Here is a 23,372-nt window from a genome sequence, read left to right as displayed (position 1 = left end):
CCGCGTGGGCGGTGCGCACGTATGTGCACGGCGGCGGCCGGGGGCTCTCCCACGCCCGTGCATGTGCCCGCCCGTGCCCGCGTGGGCGGTGCACACGTGTGTGCGCGGCGGCGGTGCGGGTGCTCGCCTATGCCCGCGCGGGTGCCCGCCCGTGCCCGCGTGCTCGGGGCCGTGCGTGGGCCGCCCGTGCCGCCGCGCGCGGTGCGCAGCAGCGCCCGCCGCGCCGGAGCAGGCCGGGGCTTGCGGCGCAGGGGCAGGGCCGGGGCCGCCTGCAGAGGCACATCCCGGCGGGGCCGCGCTGCGGGGCCGGGGGGGGCTGCGGGGCGGCGGGCGGGGGCCGGAGGAAGAGCGACCTTGCACGGCGGCGGCGGCGGCGGCGGCTCGGGGTGCGCAAGGTGTGTGCGCGGGGGGGCCGCTCCGCCTCCCCCCTCCCGGGCGCGCCGCGGGATGCTCGGCGGAGACCCGGCCCCCGGCGGCCCGAGGCGGGAGGGGGGGGTGCGAGGCCCGCAGCGAGGGCGGGGGGGGGCGGGGGGCTGCTCCCGGGAGTGGGGGGACGACGACACGGCAGCGCTGCGGTGCCCTCGCTCACACACCCGCCCCCCCCACTCGAAACGCTTGTTGCTGCGCGGGGAGACGGCACCACGTTTGCCGGCAGCCGCGGGGGGCGGCGGCGGCGGAGCCGGCCCGCGGGGGCCGCGTGGGGCCGGGCACGGCGCCGTGGGGTGCCCCCCGCCACCCGCGGCCCGGGCACGGCAGCCCCGCAGCCGGCCACGCTCGCTCGGCCAGGTAGGTGCCCCCCCACCTCCCCCCCCCCCCCAAGCCCGCCCGCAGTCCCCGGGAAGGGCAGGGACGGCGTGGGGAGACGGCTTCCCCCGCATGCGGGGACCCCCGCGCCCCCCCTCCATGCCCCCCACCCGCAGCCACCTGCTTGGGGCCGGCGACCCCCCGGCGCGGGGCGGGGGATGCTCCCAGCCCTTCCCGGCCGGCCGAGCAAGGCGGGCGGCGGAGGCGGCTGCTGCTTTTCGCGGGGAGCCCCTCTCTCCGCCGGCCCGGCCGCTGAGGGCAGCCCGGCACCCTGGGGATGGGCACCGGAGGGGGGGCTGGCGCAGGCTGCGGCAAGGGAGGTGCACCCCAATGCCCGGGCGTGGGGTGGCCGCAGTCTCCCACGGCGGAGCGAGGGACGGTGTTGGGATGCCGGGCAGGGTGAGGAGGAGTTGGGACACCGAAAAAAGGCAAGGAAGGAAAACTTTGCCTGCAAGGAAGCCACCCTGAGCGGCGTTCCTGGGCGAGGAAGCGCCGTCTTCCCTGATCGCCAGGGTTGCACCTCCCGGCTGGCTGAGCCGTAGAGGATGAGGCGCCGGGCACCCTCTTTCAGGGCTCTTCCTCCATTCCTGTGTGTCCTTGTCCTCCCAGGGCTCTCACAGGAGGCGGCGGCACCCTGAGCCAAGCTGGGTGGGAAGATGGCCGAGAAGCTGGTGCCCGGGGACCTGTTCCTGAGGAAGACCCGGGAATCAGTGTCATCCCTGGACTCGGACAAGCTGGCACCCATCTCGCCCGAGGCGGGCGGTGAGGAGTCGTCTGACAGCGAGGGCGAGCAGGAGGACAGTTCCCACAAGCTCATCCGGAAGGTGTCCACCTCGGGGCAGATGAGGAGCAAGGTCAGGGGCACGGGGGCCTGGGGCAAGGGGCTGGCCGGCGTGTGGGGTCCCTACCGAGAACGGGGCAGGGGGGGTTTCGCCTGCTCTGGGGTGTAAATCGGTGCCAGGCACTTGCTGCTGGCAGACCCAACCCAGCCAGTGCCCGGGGCAGTGCCGGGAAGGGTCTGGCCCCCTGTGCCCTGCAGAAGGGCACATGCAAAGGTGCACACCCCACGGTGGCAGGTTCCGTGGGGCTGTGGAGCGCAGATTTTACCCCACTGTTCGGGGACAGGGTCTCTCCCATACCCGGAGCCCCCCCAGTTGCCTTCATCCCATGTTTGTATCCCCTGGGTTCCCCCCACCTGCCCCTGGGGAAAGGGGGCTCTTTTGGGAAGCCTCTGCCCCATGGACGCTCTGGGGGTGAGATTTAGGGTCACTGCGGTGCTGTAGGCTCCTGGGATCCCACACCCCGCTGCAAGCAGTGCGTGTGTGGGGCCTGGTGGGTGGCAAAATGGAGCCGGCATCTTTCCCGGCGCCCCAGATTAATTCAGCTGTGCCAGCTCCCCTGCGGGCCCCGCTCCCGCAGCCTTCCCTAGATCCAGTCCCCCGTGGTGGTTTGCTGGGTGGATGCGGACACCTTTGAGGTCGGCTGCTGGCATGAGGGCAGCTTGTGCGTGTGTGTGTGTGCAGCTTGCTCAGGGAAAGCTGTTTTGGGGTGCGGTGCCTTCTGGCCAAACAGGAGTGGGTGGCCGTGGGTGTCCTAGGTGGGGACGGTGAAATGGCCAGGCACCTGCCTGAGGCGCAGGGAGAAATAACCTGGGCTGAACGGCCAGGTGGGAAGTGGGGAGAGGAGGAAGTTTTGGGGGGCCGTTTGGGGAGGGCGGATCCGGGCACGATGCGGGGAGGATGCTCTGGGCGACGTGCAGGGTGAGCGGTCCCTTTGCCTCCACCGCCCGGACGTGGGAAGGGGGCGGTGGTGGGAGTCCAGGCGGTGCCTGCAGTGCCGGCGGGCATGCGGGGGCTGCCACGCCGCGGGGGGACCCTCGCCTTGGGGCCGTGCCAGAAATCCCTCTGCAGCCGGCTTCTGGCCCCAGCCGCCCCTCGGTGGGGATTTGGTGGCTGTGCCACCCTGGGGAGGGGGGACAGCTGAGAAAACGCCGCGGGGGGGATGCAGTTGGAGAGCAGGGGGGTGCCCTCGGGCTCTGGTGTTGGGTGCTGCGGGCATGGAGGGAGGCAGCGGGGACGGGGCAGTGTGCCGGGTCTGCTGGCAGCTCAGGGCTGCTCAGGGCTGGGTGAGCTCCCCTACCGCTGGCCCAGGCCTGGCTGTTGTGCCAAGCCTGGCGTGCTGGCACAAGGGGGGCAAAGGGCGTTTGCCCAGGGGCGCGGAAGTCGCGTGCTCCAAACCTGGCACTGTGGGGTTTTCCCACTTGGCAGGAGACATTTCCGGGGCCAGCGGCTCTGGGGGGGGTCTTGCCGAGTCCCTCTGGCTGCTCAAGGAACGTGCCTCAGTTTCCCCTTCTTTGGAGCAGGCTGGCACCTCCTCTGCCCGCTCTGACCTGGCTGCCAGGTGGGTGCCGTGGGCTGTGCTGGGGTGCAGGGTGCTGCATGGGGGGGCATGGTGGGAAGCCAGGCTGGTGGGCCGGGTCCTGGGGATGCTTAGCGCTGTGTGCAAGCCCTCAGCGCCCTCCCGGAGGGGCGGCAGCAGCCAGTGGAGTTTGCCGTGCAGCTCTTGCTGTTCCAGAGGGGTTTGCTGTGCCGTGGAACACGGGGGATATTGCAGGGAGTCGTCAATGCCAGGAAAACCGAGAGAAAAGGGCAGATGGCTGGGCTATGCCCATGTCCTGCAGCAGCAGTACAGGGACACAAGCGCGCCCCGAGCCCCCAGCCCAGGCATCAAAGCCCCTCCATGGCATCAGCAGGTCTGGCCTCGCTAGTTGACAGGCTACGCGTGGGGAAATGCTGAGCTGCCGGCTCCCTGCCTGCCGCGGCTGCTGCCCGCATCCTGCCAGGCGTCGGCAATTAGCCATGCAGGAGGTGATGCCGTGCAGCGTGCCGGGGGAGGCAGGCGGCGTGATGGATGGGCAGGCGGAAAGGACGCGGCTGGGTTAATGGCCCGCGGAGCTGGGAGGGAGGAGGAGAGAGGGGTGAGAGCTGGGCAGGGCTGGTGCTGGAGGGGGCTGACAGCAAGCCGTGCATGCATTCCCCCCCCCTCCCAAATCTAAATGTTTTCAGTGTTGGGGTTCAGGGTTTTCCCTGAGGATTCCTTTGCCTTGGTTCGGATCAGCAGGACCATGCTTGCCACCCTGGCTTCTCGCTAGATGGGATCCTTTCTTCCCTATGGAGACAAGGATTTTGGGATGTGATTGCTGCTGCCACCCAGGTTGGCCTGTCCCCGGCTCATAGCCGTGCCGTGGCACACGTGCTGCCCGTCCCTCTGGCCGTGGCCACAGCTGCAGCCGGAGGGATGGGCAGCACGTGTGCCGTGGCAGGCACCTTTCCGAGCCGCTTCGACACCCCTGTGCACCCATGTGGGTTTGGGATGGCAGGGGGAACCATTGCCTGCACCTCAGAGACCGGGGCAGGTACTTAATTAGCGCACAGTTAATGAATGAGGGAGAGTCTAGCGCCAGGGCTGCAGCTCCTGAGACATAACTGGGTTAGCGGGGGGGGGGCAGGCTGGCCTATTTTTTGGCTGTTGGTGGTGGTTGGGTGCTGGAGGGGGTCTATAGGAGCCTGCGATGTTGGGGAGCTGGAAAAGGTCGGGACCTCCACCCCACTGCCCACCCACAGTGACTGGGGAGGACCCTGGTCCCTGGGGATGGGAGCGAACAGCTTCCCCCCCGCCAAGGTGTTGTCCAGCCCCATGGGGACAGGAGCGGATGAGGATCATTTTGGGATCTGCTGAATCCTTCCTGATTGCTGCTCCCCATTCCCAGCGCCTCCCCCAAAATGCCCGTTCCCCCATCCCCTCCTCAAACCTCCCCATCAATCACGTCTTCCCACTTCACACCCCCAGCTTGGCTTTCTCCGGGCTGTAATTGCCGGGGTGCTCCGTGGGGTGCTTTGTGCCGGCTTCTGCGTGGAGGCGGCGAGGCCATTGTGCTCGGTGACAATGACAGCTGCCAGGTGCAGGTGCCCCTGCCAGGCTGAATGGCCTCAGGACGGATGGGGTCTTGCTGCCGCCCCCTCCTCCTCCTCCTCCTCACCACAGCCAGGGGCTGCTGGTTGCCTGCACCAGGTTTCGGAAGTGCAAGGGCAGAGCGGGAGGGGGATGCTGTGCTGCATCCCGGCACTGGTCCCCTTAGGGCTGGGCATGGAGGGAAGGGACAATGGGGAAGGAGGGATTGCCGGCTCCGGGGTGCATCAAGACATTTGAGGTGCTGGCAAATGGTGCGGGGGGTGCGCATCCTGCCCACGTGGGCCAGGCGCTCAGCTCCCGGTGCTGCCTCGGCACGGGCTCTACCGGCAGCTGAGCGGAGGTGGGGAGCAATCCGGCAGCTCTGCTCAGTTCGGCTCCGGCTTCAAGGAGCTGCAGCGAGCGACTGGTCCTGGGGTGCTTGCACCAGAGCCGGGGGGCTGCAGGCACCAAGGGGAACATGGGGGGGTGCATGCCAGGGATAGGAGCATTGCCCACGGGGTGCGCACAATATGCATGGCCACGGTGGGCAGGGCATGGCTTGTTTGCCATTTAGAAAGGGGGATCATGTTCCCGAATTCCTGATGCTGGGGTACATCACAGCCACTCGGTGGGGCTGGGGGACCTGCCAGCATCCTCCCGGGGGGCTGGGGGAGGTCAGTGGGGTTATTGGTACCCCAAGGGAGGAGTGCTCCTGGTCCTTGCTGGAGGCACTGGGCACTCCGCAGGCTCAGGGTGCCCTAGGGATGGGGCGAGCGGTGCCTGTGGATGTAGGGATGCTGGCGCAGCTGTGGGAGGCCTGGTAGGGCGGTGCTGCAGAGCCAGGCTGTGGGGAGGGCTGCCCGCCGAGGGCCAGATCCTGGCCAAAAGACAAGGAAAGCAAGGTAGGGCCCCTGGGGCCAGGCCTGGAAACCTCCTTCCTGCAGCAGGAAGGTGGCACGTGGCTCCCAGGCAGTGCATCCTCCTGGCTCGACACTGGTGAGGGGCTGGAGCATCTCTCATACGGGGAGAGGCTGGGAGAGCTGGGGCTGTTCAGCCTGGAGGGGAGGCTGGGGCTGGGGGCCCCTCAGTGATGTGGATAGATATTTGAAGGGGAGGGTGCAGCAAAGAGGGAGCTGGGCTCTTTTCAGTGGTGTCTGCCGATGGGACAACGGGCACAAATGAAAAAATAGGAAATTGCACCTGAACACAAGAAAACACTTTTTCTGCTGTGACATTGGTCAAACGCTGGCACAGGCTGCCCAGAGAGGCTGTGGAGTCTCCATCGGTGGAGATATTCAGAATCCATGGGTCGAGTATTTCCATGGTCCTGGGCAGCTCCAGGTGACCCCCCACTGGGCTCCATCCCAGAGCTCCCCGCCAGCCCCAGCCATGCTGTGGCCAGCCGACACCAAAGCTCATCTCCACCCCAGCCGTGCCCCACATTGCTCCCAGCCTGGTGGCATGTGGCCTTCTGGGGGCTGGCGAGGGGACCGGCTGGTCACTGGGTCTCCCCCTGCAGTGGGACCACACCGCAGGGCACTTTGACGCTGTCTGGGACCGTCCCTGCTGAGGAGGCTGCAGCAGGGCAGCAGAGGCTGAGCTTGCTCTCGTTAATCAGGGCTCGCCGAGCCGGTGCCTGGGGTGTAAAGATAGCCCCAGTGTCGCCAGCCGGATGTTTGTGAGGTTTCTCAGATGCACTGCCCTCTCCCCGCTGACATTTTCCATTATGCAAGCGCTACTCTCACCCGTCAGCGGCTGGGCAGGGTGGGAGAGCGGCGGCGGTGCCTGCCGGTACCTGGGCGTGAGGGGCAGGGGGGACCGGCACAGCGCGGGCTGGCGCGGGATGCCTGCCGGCAGGATGCTCGGGGACCGATGTGGCTGTAGATAGGGAAGCACAAGCTCATTTCTAAAAAGCAGCTGAAGGTCGTGACTGCTGGAGGATGAGGTGTAGGGGGGATCGCCCTTCTTCTGGGGGCTCCTTCCCTCATTCCTCTCCTCCCCATTAATGCTCCGTCCTCTTTTGATAGCCTGGGCAGTGCCTTGTGGCACCACGTAACGGCATGCCAGGACCAGTGCCGAAATCTCCTTTCAAGGATCCCCCCAGCACTGGGAAGGGGGATCTGGGGTCCTGCAATGGCAGCAGGCTACATCCTTGGGGAGCGCAGATGCAGTTGAGCCTGCAGGGCTGTGGCACCCCCCGGGCACTGAGCCCCCGGCTGCCCGGTCCCGGAAGAGCTCTGCCATATCGCAAAGCCTGATAAGGTTTCCAACCGACTCCAGCCCACAGGGTGCCCAGCAGATGCTGGTGGCCCTGCGGCCAGGCTGTTTGCAGGGCTGCCGGGTCTCCTCTGCTGTCCTGGCACCCGCTGGCTCAGGAGGGGGATGAGCTCTGACCCGACTGGACCCTGGCACGTGCCCGGCGGGCTGCTGTGTTTGGAGGAGGGCGGCTGCCCGGGATGATGCAATGCAGGTCAGTGCGTTGGCGGGTGTTCGGTCCCCTCTCCTCCTCCCCGGGCAAGGTATTGTGTCACCACGGGGCCAAGCAGATCCCATCAGGAGCAGTGTAGGGCTGCAAGCCGGGTGGGCAGCCAGTGTGGTGCCCACCAGCCACATGTGCCAGCATTCCTGAGCAACTCAGCCTTCTCCAGCAGCTCTTTTGCTGTCCAAGCTGACCCCAGCAGGAAAACCCTCCCACCCCAGCTGTGGTTAAACCCGGCTGCACTACGGGCTCTTCCCGGGGATGGTGGTGGCAGAGCTGGGGGAGTGGGGTGGGGTTCAAAGCAGCATTTCGGGGCTCTGCCTTAGGGCCGAGGGAAGAGCCGGCATTTCAGGGTGCACCTTGGACTGGAAGAAGCCCTGCTGGGGTGCGGTCCCGGAGGGAGGCAAGCTCCCCTGGGCTGTGCATCAAGCCCCCTTGCCTGTGCCGAGCACACAGCCAGCCCACGGCATGATGGCCCCTGGGACCAGCCATGTCCTGGTGGGGCACACTGCCGGTGGCCCACCATCCTCCCAGGGCTATTTTTAGCTGTGTACCTCCAAGACCCCGGTGCCGCTTGCCCTCCTCCAGCTGTGGCTGAGCCGGATGTGGCAGTTTCTCCGCAGACCCCGGGTGGTTTCGTTCTTGCTTTCGCCTCCCCACCCTGCGTCCCCGGGACCCCCCTGGTGCCAGGCACATCCCAGGTGGTGCTGAGCCCCCCAGGCTGGAGATAGCAAGGAGGGTCCCCGAGATGGGGCAGGGGAGGGCTGGGGCAGAGCCCCGCAGAGGGGAGCTGGCCTCGGGCTGGTGGCCGGGCAGGTTGCACATCGCTCTGGGCATCGGCATGCTGCGTCGCTGCCTCTATTGCTGGGACAGAGCCAGCATTGGCTCCGCTGTGGCTCCCTGCAGTGCTGGCTGGGGCTTGCTAGCCAGAAAAGCTGTGTTTGGGGTGAACGGAGGGGCTAGGGCTCGGTTCGGGGCAGGTGGCACCCCCCGCTTGGGGCTGTGCAGCGGCCAGTGCAGAGCTCCCACCCCCGTGGCCGGGGGCTGTCAGTGTCCCCGAAGGCTCTGCGGGAGGAGGAGGCAGCCCTTACCCTGCGCTGCGGGTGCGTGGCTCCTGCTCCTGGGAGCTACAGGGTACCTAATAGCCACTTGCTATAGGGGGTTGTATTATTGTGGTGACCCTGGAGCCCTGCTTGGGGCTGCGGGGGAGCCAGCACGGCAGGGGCGATGCCACCCCAGCACATCCAGCCTGCCGCTCGCCCCGAGTACTGGTCTTTGCCCTCCCCACCCCTTTCCTGTTTGTGAAGGGGAAACAGCGGGCTTGCTCGACACTGCAGTGTGGCTTCCCACTGTGTGGCCGGGTCTGCTGGTAGCCTTGGCCATCAGGTGCCTCCCAGGTCTCCTCCTGTCCCTCGTGCCAAAAGCAGGGGTCCAAAACTGCTGAGCCACTGGGGAGCTGCTCCCGGCAGAGGGTGGCACCGGGTGTTCCTGGCTGAGACCCACGGGCAAAAAATTGGGGGTGTGTGGGTGGCTCACCCCCGTGAAACCCCAAAACAGCCCTCTGGCACCCCAGGCACAGTGACTCATGTGCCTGCCCAGGCAGCATGGCACAGCTGGGCTCCATGGCTTGTTTTGGAGAGGGGACCTGCCTCATTTTCCCCAGGGAGGGGGCTGGCTGGCCGGCCCCACACTGGCCACACCGGTACTGACTGAACCTGTGCCCCATCATGTCAGCGCTGGGGGTGACAGAGCCTGGACGGGCAGCCGCAGGCGTAAGGGGTTGCGCAGCAAGATGCTGTGTGTGGCAGGGCAGAGGGCTTGGGCTTTGCTGCCATGGCTGGAGCACCCCAGGCATGTTTTGGGAAGCACCCAAGGGTGGATGTGGGGAGAAATGCCCCCCAAGCTTCTCTGCCCCAGCTTTGCTGCCCCACACTGGGATGCTGGTGAACAGTTAGTCCGCACTGGTGGGAAACTGAGGCACACCCCCCACCCCCACCCCATAGCCATGGCACTGCAGGTATCATAAAACTCTTATGGGCATCATGGTGGGGGCTCTACCTTTCGGGCTCTGCCCTAGCCTGGGGCTAGCACAGTGCTGGCAGCCGCGTCGCTATCCCTGGAATGGCCAGGACTGTGACATCCTGGGGCCAGGCGATGCCTTGTTGCTGCTGGCTGCCAGGAGAAATGGCTGCAGCGGCCGCAGTGCCACGGCTGGAGGTGTTTCAGCTCTGGCCCCCTCGCAGGAGGGGATGCTGTCGCCCCGGCCAGCCTTCCTGGCCGTATCCTGCCACCCACGTGGCCCTGGAGCCAGGCAGAGCTGAGCGCCTGTGCCCCGCTGCAGCATGGGCTCTGGCCCCTGCTGTGATAGCCCCGAGCCACCGTCACGGACCTGCCTCTTCTTCCTTCTTGTCATCACATTCTCCTGCTCCTCACCATCGTGGGCTCCCCACACCACTCCTCGCCGTCAGATGCTGCCTGTCCTTCGCAGCAAAAGTAATGATTGCAGCAAACCCAGAGCCTGTGCCTGCGTCCGCTGCATGCAAACAGGTGTGGTGGAAGTGGCATTTGTGGCTGGATCCCACCTGGCCGTGGCAGGACCCTGCCCTGTCCCCTCCTGACATGGGACAGGGACCGCTAGGGTGCATGGTTTGTACGTGGATTTGGGGGTTGCAGCTGGACCTCCCTGAAGGGCCACGCTCCCCTTGCTGGCTGTGCTGCAGCCTGGGCTTGGGGCAGCTCTGGGCTCACCGTCTCCTCTGTGTGCTCTCGCAGCCGGGAGGCCAGGGAGGGGACACAGTGGGTCCCTGGCTGCTGGCCCTGGGGACACCAGGGCCGTCTGAACCTGCGCCAACACTCGCAGGCAGCATGGGGACCGACCACAGCCAAACCCTGCCAGTGCTGGGTGGGGCAGAGCGTTGATAGGGAGTGGTAAAGGCTTAAAGCATCCCTCTCCGAACTTGGGGCTGCAAGCTGGAAGAGGACCGGGGACATGCTGGTGTATGGCCTGGGGGGTCGGGGAGGGGTCAGGCATTTGGGGGAGTTGAGGCTTGGGGAGCACCCCAGGTGGGGTTTTGGCTTCTTTGCGACCTTGGAGGCTCCTGCTGCTCTGGTCATCTCATTCGGAGCCATGGGGCAGTGGATTAACGCCGAGGCCAGGGGCCGGTGTGTTTGCAGGCTGGTGGGCGCCTGGGTGCCACCTCTTGCAGCACACGGGCTGGGCATGGGAGCGTGGAGCCCCAGGGCCGCGGTTCTCTCGTGATGCCCTCGGTGCCCGGTGCTAATTTGCTGTTAAATGTGCCTTGTCGTGTGCCGGGATCTGATACAACCGCTGTTGCGGCTAATTGCAGAGGAGCAGTTGAATGGGGCTGCCGGCGGTGTTTAAAGAAGATACAATCAAAGATTAGGCAGTGCCAGAGCATCTCTGCCACCCCGCTCAGCACAGGCTCATAGCCATGTTGCAAACACTAATTAATTGAGCCTTGTAAACACCGGTGTGAGGAGGGTAAATATTGGCAGGTGCTGCGGACTGGGGAGGGCAGAGGACGGGCGGCCAGGCTGCAGGGTTGTGCTGCGCTGCAAGGGGATGCTCTGCCTGCCACGGGCTGCCCTCGGCCCCACGTTGTCCCCTCCAGGGCCTGCGGGTGCCAGGCAGGGCTGGCCGCATCCCAGCCGTCTGCTCCCCAACCTAGAGCCTGGGGCCGTGGTGCCCGGGTAATGCCACCTCCAAGACGCAGTCCTGGTGGCTCTGGGGCATTGGCGTCCCCTCCAAGGGAGCTCTCCCGGCCCCAGCTCTTGCCCTTGGCTTCCGGGGAGCTGCAGCAGGTTGAGGCTCTCCCGGGCGCTGCTCTGGGGACGGGGAGGAGGCGACTGGCAGCGGTGGCTCTGTGCTGCCTGACACCTCCAGCCGCCGGCACTGCCGTGCCCGGCAGCATCCCCCCGAATCACATAAAGTGCCCAATGACCAGGGTACGGCGGGCGATGGACATCGTTTACCCTGCTCCATCCAGCACAGCGTGAACCCCGGAATGTCCCATCTGTGCTCTGGGCACCGCTTAGCTCCTGGGGACCCAGGGACCGGTGTCACCGGAGGGGGGAGTGGCTTTGGGGGTCCTGGGCGCGGCGGGAGCTCACGACCCTGCGGTCTCTGCAGAAGAGTGTGAAGGAGGGGCTGTTGCTGAAGCAGACGAGCTCCTTCCAGAGGTGGAAGAGGCGATACTTCAAGCTGCGGGGCAGAACACTCTATTACGCCAAGGATGCCAAGGTAGGCGCGGGGGGGGGGAGGGGGCTTCCAGCACGCTCAGCTGGCGGGGGCTTGAGCCTGCAAGCCCATGGGGGAGCCCGAAATCCCTGCCTGGTGGACTGGGGCTCCGGTTTCTCCCCCGCAGTCCCTGATCTTCGACGAGGTGGACCTGTCCGATGCCAGCGTGGCCGAGACCAGCACCAAGAACATCAACAACAGTTTCACGGTGAGGGAGGTGCGGGGCTACCCGGCATGCCTCCCCACCTCAGCACCTCGCGGGGAGGCACCGCAGACCCCTCCCCTCCCCACCGAGCTGCGGGGCACCCCGCAGCGTGGCCTCGTGCTGCTGGAGGCGGCACCGACGGTGGTGTGCCGGGGTTTGCTGGGGGCTGCTTTCCTGGGGGCTGGCTGGCCGCGGGGTGGCCTCGCAAGGGGACATGGGGACGGTGGCTGTTGCAGGTGATCACGCCATTCCGGAAGCTCATCCTGTGTGCGGAGAACCGGAAGGAGATGGAGGACTGGATCAGTGCCCTGAAATCTGTCCAGAAGTGGGAGATCCATGAGGTGATGCGGTCGGGGGGCTGCACGGGTGCTCATCTGCGAGCGGGTGCCCCTCAGGAGCCGAGGGTGCCTTTGGCTGCAGGACAGGAGCTGCTGCCCTTGGCACAGCCCCGTGGGGAGGACAGGAGCCAGGACTGGGGCTGGGGGGACTCAGGGGGGCTAGGAGGGAGGGAGTGCCAGCTGAGGGTCCCAGGGGACTGACGGGGCAGGGCTGTGCCCCCAGCAGGCCACGCAGTTCAACATGGAGCACTTCTCGGGCATGCACAACTGGTACGCCTGCTCCCACGCCCGTCCCACCTTCTGCAATGTGTGCCGCGAAGCCCTCCCGGGGGTCACCTCCCACGGCCTCTCCTGCGAAGGTCAGCGCTGGGGTCCTGCTGGGGGGTGGGCTGGGGCCGGGACCAGGATCGGGGTGGGGGACCCTCTCCGAGGCTGGCCTGGAGCAGGAGGGATGCGGGGTAGATGACATCCTTGGGACAGCAGACATCTCTGGGACAGCACTGTCACCAGCCGCAGAGGGGTTGGGGACCGGGGCTGCGCATCCCGTGGGGACCGTCCCTGCTCCTCACCTGCCTCCCTCGTGCAGTCTGCAAGTTCAAGGCACACAAGCGCTGCGCTGTCAGAGCCACCAACAACTGCAAGTGGACGACCCTGGCCTCCATTGGCACCGAAATCATCGAGGACGAGGACGGGGTAAGAAGGGGAGTCCCTGTGGGGGACCCTGGCAGGACAGAGCCACCAGCAGAGCTGGCCTTGCTGTGCCCAAATCAGGAGCAGGGGGAACCCTGGCACTCAGCTGTCCCCTGCACTGTGTGGCCTCTGGGCTTGGCTCTGTGGGGTCACGGCCTGGGAACATCTCCTCTGCCACCTGGCATCGGGATCCCGTATTGCTCCCCAAGTGGGGCCACCCCCAGACGTTTGCTGGGGACGCCCCTGCCCTGCCCCGCGCGCTGGCGGCTGCGAGGGGCCAGGCAGGCAGGGATGGGAAGGGTCCCAGGGCTGCCTTGCACTGCTGTGGGGCATCATCCCCTGCCCACCTCTTCCGTGGTGCCTGGGGAAGGGGGTGGCCCGTGTCACTGTCCCTCAGGCACCCGGGGGCAGCAGGGGTGATGTGCCATTGGCAACTGCCCCTCTCTGCAGGTGGCCATGCCGCACCAGTGGCTGGAGGGGAACCTGCCTGTCAGCGCGCGCTGCGCCGTCTGCGACCGGACCTGCGGCAGCGTCCGGAGGCTGCAGGACTGGCGGTGTCTCTGGTGCAAGGCCATCGTAAGGATGTGTCCGTCCCTGTCCCCCCCCACCATTGCACAGCGTTGCACATTGTGTCCGTCCCTATCCCCCCCACACTGCCCCTCCTGGGTGCATCACTGGGGAAACTGAGGCTGGGGGCTTTGGTGTTGCATCCCCTAGCTTTGCTTATGCACATGTCCCTGCGTCCCCAGGTTCACAGTGCCTGCAAGGAGCTCTTTGGCAAGAAGTGCCCCCTGGGCCAGTACAAAGTGTCCATCATCCCGCCAACTGCCTTGAACAGCATCGATTCAGATGGTGAGTCATGGAGGGGACAGGCTGGGCTGTGGGGGGGGACGACACAGGCTGTTTGGGACAGGGCTCTGAGCTCTCTGAGCTCCTCTGCAGGCTTTGACTTGTGGCACTGTGCCTGCTTTCCTGCGGGGCACCAGGATCACCACCGTCAGTAGGCTCCAGAGCCAATGCCCCTCCCTGCCACACCCTTGGCTGAAGGCTCCTTGTTGCCTTGTGCTCTGCCCCAGGGCTGCGGTGGTGCCATGCTTTGGGGTGGCACTTCTTCCCCGCGTGTGGCTTCAGTTGCTCCTGCCAGGCCGCCTCTCGCGGTGGCACTGGTCATGGTCCCTCCACGCTGAGGTCAGTGGCGCCAGCCCTGAGCCCCTGACATGGGGTGCCCCCCTTGCACCCCAATGGTTCAGCACCTTGCAGGGCAGGATGAGGCCCTTGCTTGGGTTATTTCTCAGTGTCTGAATCTCAGCTCTTTTTTTGGTAGTGCAGAGCACAGCTTCCCCCCGGCGCGGGTGGCTGCGGGGTGCTGGGGGGGAGAAGCAATGCGTGGCCCCGGGGGACCCCCCTGCCGTCTCCCTCACCCTCTCCGGAGGGGCCCAGCTGGCCTCAGCCAAGCAAAATCTGTTCTTCTCCTCCGGATATTTCTTTCCTTGTTCTTTAATGATTTTCACTGCTCAGCTCAGCCGGTGGCTCATCTGCTTCTCGTTACTCATCGGGATGCTGTCAGGGTAACCATCACGCGGCTTCTCCTCCGGCTTCAGAGCTGCGGCTGCTTGCGGCTGGCTCCCCGGTAGCGTCTCTGCCCTGTCCCTCTCGTGGCAGCCCAGTCAACCGGGGCCGGCGCGGCTGCGGGGCCGGCAGCTGTGACTGCGGCCGAGCCCGACTGGGGTCTGCTGCTGCAGGAAGCAGCCTGGCGAGGCCTCGGCCCCTCTCCTCCTTGCCGCGCTGTCCCCCCCGGCGTATGGGTGCCGCTGGCAGCGGGCTCTCCTGTGGCAGCCCACGCTCTGACTCAGCGGCCCCTGGTGTTTTGCTTTGCTGATCCGCTCTGCTCGGCCAGGTTGGGAGCGGAGATTGAGTGATGCCCGGACCGGGCGGTGGTGGGCTGCAGGGATGCTGCTCCCCGTGTGCTGGAGGCACCGGGGCTCCCGGTCGCACCCCGCGGGGCTCTGGGTGCAATGGCTGTGGGGCCGGTGCCGGCGGCAGCAAGGGCTGATGCTTTTCCTGCCGCAGCATCGCTGGGTCCGCCAAGGGAAGGAGCCAGCGGGTACGAGCCCATGGCCCGGGATGGCCAAGATGTGCCTGAGGCGGGTGCGGGCTGCGGGCCAGCTATCGATCCTCCTCTGCCTCGGGCACATTTCGTTCCCCATCTCATTTCTTTAAAAGCACGGTGCTGGCTGCCAAGCCTCCCGAGGCTTCTGCGTCATTTGCACCCACCCTGCCAGAGCCCTGGTAGGAGCAGCGGCAGAGCTGGGGGTGACAGCACAGCCCCCCGGGGCTGCGGCTGGTCCCCTGTGGTCGTGCTGGCTGCCTCTGCCGCCCCTGGGAGCACCCCCGGGTGGGGGTGTGCCCCGTTCCCACGTGGTTTTGCTGGGTCGGTTCCTTGCTGTGCCAACAGCCCAGCTGGAACCGACCCTCCTGTCTGCCTCCCACCTTTCGGACTGGCAGGCTGGGGACACGAGTCAGCTCGGTGACACACTTTGTGCCTGCAGGGACAGTGATGGAGCAGGAACCTAACTTGGATGTGCCCTAGTGCTAGCCTTGCCCATCCCTATCCGCATCCCACCCCATCCCCATCTCTCACTCTTCCTCCCACCCCTCGCCATCCCCTGGCCACCCCGATCACCGTCCCTCCTGCCTGGCCCCAGCACCCTGCGGTCGGGCACGGCGCAGTCAGGGTGTCCGCATGGCCTCTGCTCTCCTCAGGCGTCTCCGTCAGTGTCCTCGGGGGGTGGGAGCCGGGGTGGGGGGCTCACGCGCTTGGGCTCGCCACAGGTTTCTGGAAGGCCACCTGCCCCTCGACCTGCTCCAGCCCTCTCCTGGCCTTCGTCAACTCCAAGAGCGGGGACAACCAGGGCGTCAAGTTTCTGCGCAAGTTCAAGCAATTCCTCAACCCAGCCCAAGTCTTCGACCTCATGAACGGGGGCCCGCACCTGGGGTAAGCACTGGCCTGGGCACCCCAGGGTGGCCCCGGTGGGGTCCCGGTGGGTGCCCGGCACAGCCCCCTCTCCTGTCCCCCACCCAGGCTGCGCCTCTTCCAGAAGTTCTCCACCTTCCGGATCCTGGTGTGTGGGGGGGACGGCAGCGTGGGCTGGGTGCTCTCTGAGATCGACGCCCTTGGCCTTCACAAGCAAGTGAGCAGGAGAGCCTGGCAACGCCGGCACGGGCTGGCACCCTCCCCAGCGCCGGCACCCGCTGCAGCTGGAGCCCCCCGTGTGCCCCGGGGTGCTGCGAGCGATGGGCATGGCAGCGTTGGGGGTGTCGCGGGTGCCCTCGGGGGCTGCTCTGAGCCCCCCCGCCCCATCGCTCTCCTGCAGTGCCAGCTGGGCGTCCTGCCCCTGGGGACCGGCAATGACCTGGCGCGGGTGCTGGGCTGGGGCAGCCTGTGCGACGACGACACCCAGCTGCTGCAGATCCTGGAGAAGCTGGAAAGGGCCACCACCAAGATGCTGGACCGGTGAGCATGGCGCAGGGCACGTGCCTCTCTGCTCCCCCCGCCCCACCTCGGCACCTGTCGGCGGCCCGTCCTCGTCCACCGCCCGCGTGTCCCTGTCCCGGGGTGGCAGGCAGCCGTGGTCTCTGCTTGGCAGGTGGAGCGTGCTGACCTACGAGGCTCCCAAGCAGTCCCCCCCGGCCCTGAAGGAGGAGGAGAATGGGGACTCCAACATCCAGGTGGGCACCGCTGGGGACTGAGGGCTTGAGATACGGGAGGGCAGGCTGGGGGGCAGGTCCTCGTTCACTCCATCAGCAGATTCGGGGGCACACAGGGTGGGATCGCACAGGGAGAGGTCATGCCGGGGGCTCCCTGGGGACTGGGGCAGCGAGGGGGCTGGCAGCCGGCTGCGTGCGATGAAATGAGCCTGGCAGGTCTCAGCCTGGCACGTGCACTTGGGAGCAGGCAGCGGGCTGAGGTGGGGCTAGCCTGCTCTGGCAGGCTATTTTTGACTCTCCCGTGTGCTTCCCCTCGACCCCTTGCCTCAGTTTCCCTCCTGCTGTGGCTGAGCGTCCCCTCTGCCCGGCGGCGTGGGCATGGCTGCCCTGGAGGCTGGGGGAGCGGGACGAGGAGGGCTGTTCATTCCCGGGCCAGGGCTGGCTGTGCAAGGCTCCATCCTGGAGCGGGGCACCCAGCGGCAGGGTGTCACGGCTCCGGCTGTCCTCCCGTGTCCCTGTCCAGGCCCAGATCTCTCACTACGCCGACTCTGTTGCCTTCCACCTGGCCAAGATCCTGGAGTCGGACAAGCACTCGGTGGTGATCTCATCTGCAAAGTAAGGAGGGGGCTGGCGATGGGGGTGCCCGAGCCCCCCCGCTGGGCAGGGGCCATGTCCCCAGGGGTGCTGAGCCCCCCCATGCCAGGCTGTCCCCTGTCTGGCCACCAGCGGCTGCCAGCTATGCTGGTGCCCGGCAGATAACCCCGGCACTGCCCCTCCGGTGCAGGGGGGCCTTATCCCAGCAGCCCCCCCCGGCTGGCACCTGTGCCCGCCCAGTCGTGTCATGCCCCTCTCCACCCGCCTGCTGCTTCTCTCGGCAGGTTCCTCTGTGGCACCGTCAATGACTTTGTGGCTGAAGTCGGCCGGGCTTACAAGAGGGCAACGGAGAACAAGCAGGAGGCTGAGATGATGGCGCGGAAGGTGGGTTGCAGGGGAGCTGGAGGGCTGGGGCGTGCTGGGTGGCACAGCCCCCGGGCAGTGGAGGGGCTGGCAGGGTCTGCTCCGGTGGCCTGTGCCCTTGTTGCGCACACGTCGGGGCGTGCTGTGCTTGGGGTGCCCAGGCACTCGGCGTGTCCTGGCGAGCGTGGGGTACCCAGGTACTTGGGGTGCCCAGGCAAGCGTGGGGTGCCTAGGCAAAGATGCGGTGCCCTCGTGCTCGGGATGCCCAGGTGCCCAGGCCAGCATGGGGTGCCCGGGAAGCACCCAGCGCTGGCAGCGGGCAGAGGCTTGTGCCAGGGTGCTGAGCGTGGTGGGCGTCCTGCAGTGCGCCATGCTGAACGAGAAGCTGGACTCGCTGGTGCGGGAGCTGAACGAGGAGGCTCAAGCCATCGTGGTCCCCGAGGGAATGGCGCAGACCACCCCTGCTGACACCAAGGACCAGGAGAAAGGTGGCAGCTTCAACCCCAGCCCCGTGCCTCGCATCTTCAAATCCAAGGAGCAGCTCATGCTGCGGGCGAACAGCCTGAAGAAAGCCCTGCGGCAAATCATTGAGCAGGCGGAGAAAGGTGAGGGGGTGGCAGGGGCTGGCAGCTCGCGTGGCGCTGCAGCAGCCTGGCACGGGCTGCGGAGCCACCACAGCTTGGTGCTGGACCCGTGCCTTGGTTTCCCCATCTGAATCCTTGGGGTGGCAGCAGTGCTGTGCAATCCAAGGGCATCAGCCCTTCTCTGATGCTTGGCGTGGCTGAGGGAGGTCCCCAAGAGGGGGCAGAGGTGCCACCTCTGCCTGGCACCAGCCCACAAGGCTGACCCGGGGAGGGGGCACAGGCCCTGGGGCTGCCCAGGACTCGCTGTCATGCCCCTTTTTGCATCCAGCTGTGGATGAGCAGAACAAGCAGACCCAAGCCTACCGGGGCAGCGCGGGCCCCAGCAAAAAGGACAGCTCGGAGGAGCTCAACAAGGAGGAGGAGAGGCTCAGTAAGACGCCAGTGGGGCACGTGGCTTTTTGGGGGAGCATGGGGGTGAGCCGTGGGATGGGCTCAGGGTAAGAGCCAGTTCAGCAGCTGCCTCCTCTCCCCGCCCGGCCAGGCTCGCGGCGGGAGACGGTGACCTCCGCGTCTTCCTCCATCATCCTGGACCGGCCGGACACCTTCGGCAGCTTGCCGTTCCCCGAAGACCCCAGCGCCCTGTGAGTCTGGGGTCCTGCCTGCCCCGGGGCCCCTGGCCCACCCTTCCTGCCCATCATGGAGCGGGGGCAGAGCTGGGACCACGCTGCCTCTTGGAGATGGCTGCTGGGGCATCCCCTGCCCGCCAGCGTGGCACCCCTGGTGCCCAGCCCTCCCTGGCCCGGTGGCGTCTGCGCCAGGGAAGCCTGCGTGTGCCCAGCGCGGGATCTCTTGCTGCCAGCCCCTTGGCCAGCACCGTGCTCACGCCGGGAGCTCGGGGCTCCCCGCTGCCCAGTGCCGGCAGGTCCTGGGTGCGCCACAGGTGTCCCGCCATGGGGACTGAGGGGGCTCCGGCCGTCCCTGCTGGCTTGGGTCAGGCTTCCCAGTGCCAACCCCTCCGGGAGCCCACGCTGCAGCTCTGGCGGGTTTTGTACCCTGTCCCCCGGTTGCCAGCCCCGCAGTTGCCCGTGTGCAGCTGCCTCCCAACTCGCCTGCCCTGTCTGCCACTTTCAGACACTTCTCGGAGAAATGCGTCATGAATAACTACTTCGGCATCGGCCTGGATGCGAAGATCTCCCTGGAGTTCAACAACAAAAGGGATGAGCACCCCAAGAAGTGCAGGTTGGCTGAACCCCCCCCCAGATTCCCCTGGGAAAAACATGTACCCCTCCGGCTCTCCGATGCCCGCACGAGGAGGGACCATCAGGATGCCGGGAGCCATGGGGTTGGCTCGGGGCTGCCGTGCCGGGCTGGGGACCCCTTCCTGCAGCAGGTTTTCCACCTGCACCCAGTACCGTGGTGCTGGGGTGAGCACCCCTGGGTAGGCAGCAGATTGCAAACACCCCCGGGAAGGGGGAGGGCTGCTGCGACGCTCTGGCTGCCGATGCCCCCCGGCGTGTGTGAACGGGCACCAGAGGGCTTGGTGGGATTTACCCACTTTGCACCTGGATAGAGGAGACATGGCCGTGCCGGCGTGGAAGGGTGCACGTCTGGGTGCCACATGCTGCAGCCTGCGTCTCCCGGGAGGCAGCAGGCAGCCCCCGTTTTCTGGGAGTGGGGAAACTGAGGCAGGCACAGGGCCAGCGGTCCAGGTCCCGGGAGGGTGCAGAGCCTGGGGCAGGCAAGGGAGAGCCTGCAGCCCCTCTCACCTGGCCCGCTTCACCCTGCAGCAGCCGCACCAAGAACATGATGTGGTACGGGGTGCTGGGCACGAAGGAGCTCCTGCAGCGTACCTACAAGAACCTGGAGCAGCGGGTGCAGCTGGAGGTATGGGGCTGGGGGAACAGGGGTGCAGCGGGGGCAGGGCGGCGCAGCGGCCCCCCCAGGCTCAGCCCTCTCTTGCAGTGCGATGGGGTGCCCATCTCGCTGCCCAGCCTGCAGGGCATCGCTGTCCTCAACATCCCCAGCTACGCCGGGGGCATCAACTTCTGGGGAGGCACCAAGGAGGATAATGTGAGTGCCAGTGCTGTGGGGTGGGGAGGGGGACACGATGTCCTTCCCACAGTCCCAGGGAACCTGGGAGCCCTCGGACAGGGGTCTAGGGTGTCCCTGCCTTGGGCACACACAGGGGAAAAAGCTGGCTGCCAAAATGACCCCGGTTTGGAGGTCTCACTTGTACCGGTCCTCTACAGAACTTCGGGGCTCCATCCTTTGATGACAAGAAGCTGGAGGTGGTGGCTGTCTTTGGCAGCATCCAGATGGCCGTGTCACGGGTCATCAACCTCCAGCACCATCGCATCGCGCAGGTAGGGGCGAGGGACCGTGCGGGACCCCGCGTGGTGCCAGAAAGCTTTTGGGGCACCAGCGGAGCCTGGGGCGGTGCGGCTCAGCCGAGCTCCTGGCTGGCACTGGCACTGGCACGGCACGGGCAGGCTTTTCAGCCCCGGCACAGCGGCTGAAGCCGGTGGCGCAGCGCCAGCCACGATGCCAACCCCAGGCTGTCCACCCCACAGTGCCGCGTGGTGAAGATCACCATCCGGGGGGACGAGGGCGTCCCCGTGCAGGTGGACGGAGAAGCCTGGATCCAGCCGCCTGGCGTCATTAAGATCCAGCACAAGAACCGAGCCCAGATGCTGACAAGGGACCGGGTGAGCTCGGGGTTGCACAGCCCGCACAGCGGGGCGGTGCTGGGGCGCGGGGAGGTGTGACAGGCTGAGGGGTCCATCTCCGTCCCCCACAGGCATTTGAGAGCACCCTCAAGTCCTGGGAGGACAAGCAGAAGGGGGAGAGCTACCGAGCGGCCGCCCGGCCGCGGCTCAGCTCCCAGCAGTCCATGGAGTACCTGACCGAGGAGGAGAGCAGCCTCTTGCAGCAGGTCTCGCGGGTCGCCGAGGCCCTCATCGCCAGGTCAGGCTGCGGGATGGGCGATGCGGCGGGCACGGGGAGCGGGGGAGCTTTGCTGCGGCCACCCAGAGCTACAGGGGTCTCCTAGTCCCGCGCTGCCTGTCCAGCCCGGGGGAGCCCCGGCAGCTCCAGCCCCTCTCACCCGCAGGATCCACGAGGCAGCCAAGGCTCACAAAGCCGTGGAGCAGGAGCTGGCACACGCTGTCAACACCAGCTCCCTGGCACTGAGCGAAGCCCTCTCCAACAAAGCCGCTGGCGCCTCGGAGGTGAGCTAGGGCTGGGGGTACGAGGCAACCTTCACCTGGCTGCTCCGGGGCCCTGCTGCCCAAGGGGTCACCCCTCTATGCCCCCCAGTTTCTCAGCAGGAATGCGGCTGTGGAGGTGGTGCTGAGCATCAAGGAGCTGTACACCGAGACCAGGGCGTTCCTGGAAGGGAAGGCGGTGAGTGGGGGGCCAGAGAACACCCCAAGCCCCCCAACAGAGGGGCCCGTGCGCTTGGCCGGCACCTCTGGGGGTGGCAGCAGGGCTGGGGACAGTCCCTGTCCCCCACAGCTGGACTCGCCCCAGGAGGAGGAGGCGCTGCATGGCCCCCTGAGCGTGCTGGGCCAGGAGCTGCAGCGGCTGCTGGACATCCACTGGCTGGGGCCCATTGCCCACCCCGCTGAGGAGGTGGGTGCCCAGGGACTGGGGGGGGCATAGCCCACCAGGTGGCCCCAGGGGGGCTGTGGCACCCCACTCAGCCTGGCTTCTCACAGGAAAGCGCCAGCAGTGCCAACAAGGGCAGCTTCAAGCTTCGCCTCAACATCCCCAAGCCCAGAAAGGACAAGGACAAGGTGCAAAAGCAGAAGACCAACAGCGCGCTCCCAGGTAAAGCGGGCGGTGCAGCAGGGAGGGAGGCAGGCACAGCCCACACTGGTAGGGACCCCCCCCGCCGACCTATCCATCGGCCTCCTGTCCTGGGCACGCTGTGGAGGGACCCTCTGGGAACGGGACAGGGCATGTCCTGGCTGCCTGGGGATGTCACCTTTGTCACCAACAGCCCCTTAGAGCTTAATTTTTCTGCTAACGGACATGCGGAGCCCCCTGGCCCTGTAACTCTACCACCACTGCAAGGGGGAGAAGGGGGCTATGGTACAGCTCAGCCCTTCGGGTAAGTCCCTGCCCCAGGGCTGGGGGTCTTGTCGAGGGGGAGAAGCTCTGATGCTAAGGAGAGGACAAACCTCTCCATGCTGAGCCTGCTGTGCCTTCTGGCCTTGACAGAGCTGGGGTTGGGAGGGGGGACGCTGGCTGCAGCCTGCCGCCACCGCTGCCCTTGACTGCCTGCCCTGCCGCGTCCGGCTGCCTCCATGAGGGCACAGTCCACTTCTCTGGTTTTCCTCCCTGCTAGCGGACAAGTGGGGCTCCGAGGAGGTGGCAGCTTGGCTGGAAGCGCTTGGTTTAGGGGAGTACAGAGACTTTTTTGTCCGGCATGACATCCAGGGCTCTGAGTTAATCCTGCTGGAGAGGAGAGACCTGAAGGTACAACCCCCCTTGTGCCCCCGAGGGACCCCCAGCCACAGGGAGCATGGTGTCCTCTCTAACTAACTCCTCTCCCCCTGCCTTGTGGGGTGGTGGAGGTGGGGAAGGCAGGTGCTGACCCTGCACCCAGCCCTGCAGGGCTGAGCTCGCACCGCTTGCTTAGCTTGCGTGCGGGGGCTGGAAGCCAGGGGAGCGGGTTGGCCTTGGCCCCCCAGCTTGCAAGGCTCTGTACACCTACCCAAAGCAGGATCAACAGCACCATGCCCTCTCCCGCACCCAGGCATGGGGACATGCTTACAAGAGGACAGAGGGCTCCTAGCAAGGACTGTGCTCTTGCTGCTTGGGCTTCGCAGCCTTGTCCTCCGCCCTGTGGCTTCCCTGCCAGGGAGAGCCGAAGGCCGTCCCCCTACAAGCACGTCAGCTCCCCTCTCTCCTTCCTGCAGGACCTGGGGATCACCAAGGTGGGCCACATGAAGAGAATCCTCCAGGCCATTAAGGAGCTCAGCAACCCACCCTAGGCCGGCAGTGGGGCAGCAGCCCAGCCCACGCGCTGGGTGCTGCCCCTAGGGACCGGGGGTCAGGCAGGGGGGCTTGGGTCCCCACTGTGCCCCATGTGTGTGGAGCCTTGCTGCTTGCCTCGCTTTGTCTGTTTGTCCCTTGGTGTCCCTGGAGCTGCTGCTTCTCCCCAAGCCTGTGGGGCTGGAAACACTAAAGTGGAGGTCTAGCCCTGTAGGCAATGCAGTGTGACCCCCAGTCCAGCCCCCGGCAGGGTCACTACAGGAGCTTGGGCTGCCATATGTGTGTCCAAGCTGAGGCCAAAGCAACGATCCCCCTTCCCCATGTGGGTATTTAAGCTGTGTAAATATTTGGAGAAAAGATACTCATTGCTGCTGCTTGTGTAGTGTTGTTACTTAGGGGA

General features: G+C 66.4%; 1 protein-coding gene across 3 annotated transcripts; it reads left to right on the top strand.

Annotated features, from left to right (window-relative positions):
- The first annotated feature begins 1,460 nt into the window (after window positions 1–1,460).
- On the top strand, window positions 1,461–23,301 carry LOC140658424 (diacylglycerol kinase delta-like). 3 transcript variants are annotated; one of them, XM_072876848.1, is made up of 29 exons: window positions 1,461–1,658; window positions 11,385–11,495; window positions 11,620–11,700; window positions 11,934–12,038; window positions 12,262–12,394; window positions 12,622–12,728; window positions 13,176–13,301; window positions 13,475–13,577; window positions 15,558–15,720; window positions 15,808–15,916; window positions 16,100–16,239; window positions 16,373–16,454; window positions 16,957–17,048; window positions 17,312–17,411; window positions 17,755–17,995; window positions 18,303–18,404; window positions 18,516–18,615; window positions 19,106–19,213; window positions 19,762–19,858; window positions 19,937–20,044; window positions 20,224–20,337; window positions 20,545–20,679; window positions 20,772–20,938; window positions 21,084–21,201; window positions 21,290–21,376; window positions 21,488–21,604; window positions 21,691–21,802; window positions 22,323–22,453; window positions 22,897–23,301. In XM_072876848.1, exons 1-29 carry the CDS (start codon window positions 1,461–1,463, stop codon window positions 22,969–22,971), a joined length of 3,462 nt encoding a protein of 1,153 aa, XP_072732949.1. In that variant the 3' UTR covers window positions 22,972–23,301. The 3 variants fall into 3 exon arrangements, with proteins under 3 accessions (XP_072732949.1, XP_072732950.1, XP_072732951.1); XM_072876849.1 differs by lacking the exons at window positions 22,323–22,453; window positions 22,897–23,301 and adding an exon at window positions 21,975–22,035 and having other exon boundaries at window positions 1,529–1,658; XM_072876850.1 differs by lacking the exons at window positions 22,323–22,453; window positions 22,897–23,301 and having other exon boundaries at window positions 1,529–1,658; window positions 21,301–21,376.
- Window positions 23,302–23,372: the final 71 nt, after the last annotated feature.

The sequence above is a fragment of the Ciconia boyciana genome, chromosome 12, assembly GCF_034638445.1.
Source record: "Ciconia boyciana chromosome 12, ASM3463844v1, whole genome shotgun sequence".
NCBI classification, from domain to species: domain Eukaryota; kingdom Metazoa; phylum Chordata; class Aves; order Ciconiiformes; family Ciconiidae; genus Ciconia; species Ciconia boyciana.
Note: the sequence above shows the minus strand (reverse complement) of the source record. Positions and strands in the feature narration are given on the sequence as shown.

Excerpts from the sequence above, each read along its gene's own strand:
- LOC140658424 (XM_072876848.1), top strand. The coding sequence starts at position 1,461 with ATGGCCGAGAAGCTGGTGCCCGGGGACCTGTTCCTGAGGAAGACCCGG. Across the intron at positions 1,659-11,384 it reads CGGGGCAGATGAGGAGCAAG|AAGAGTGTGAAGGAGGGGCT; the intron begins GTCAGGGGCACG and ends CGGTCTCTGCAG. Across the intron at positions 20,680-20,771 it reads AGATGCTGACAAGGGACCGG|GCATTTGAGAGCACCCTCAA; the intron begins GTGAGCTCGGGG and ends CGTCCCCCACAG.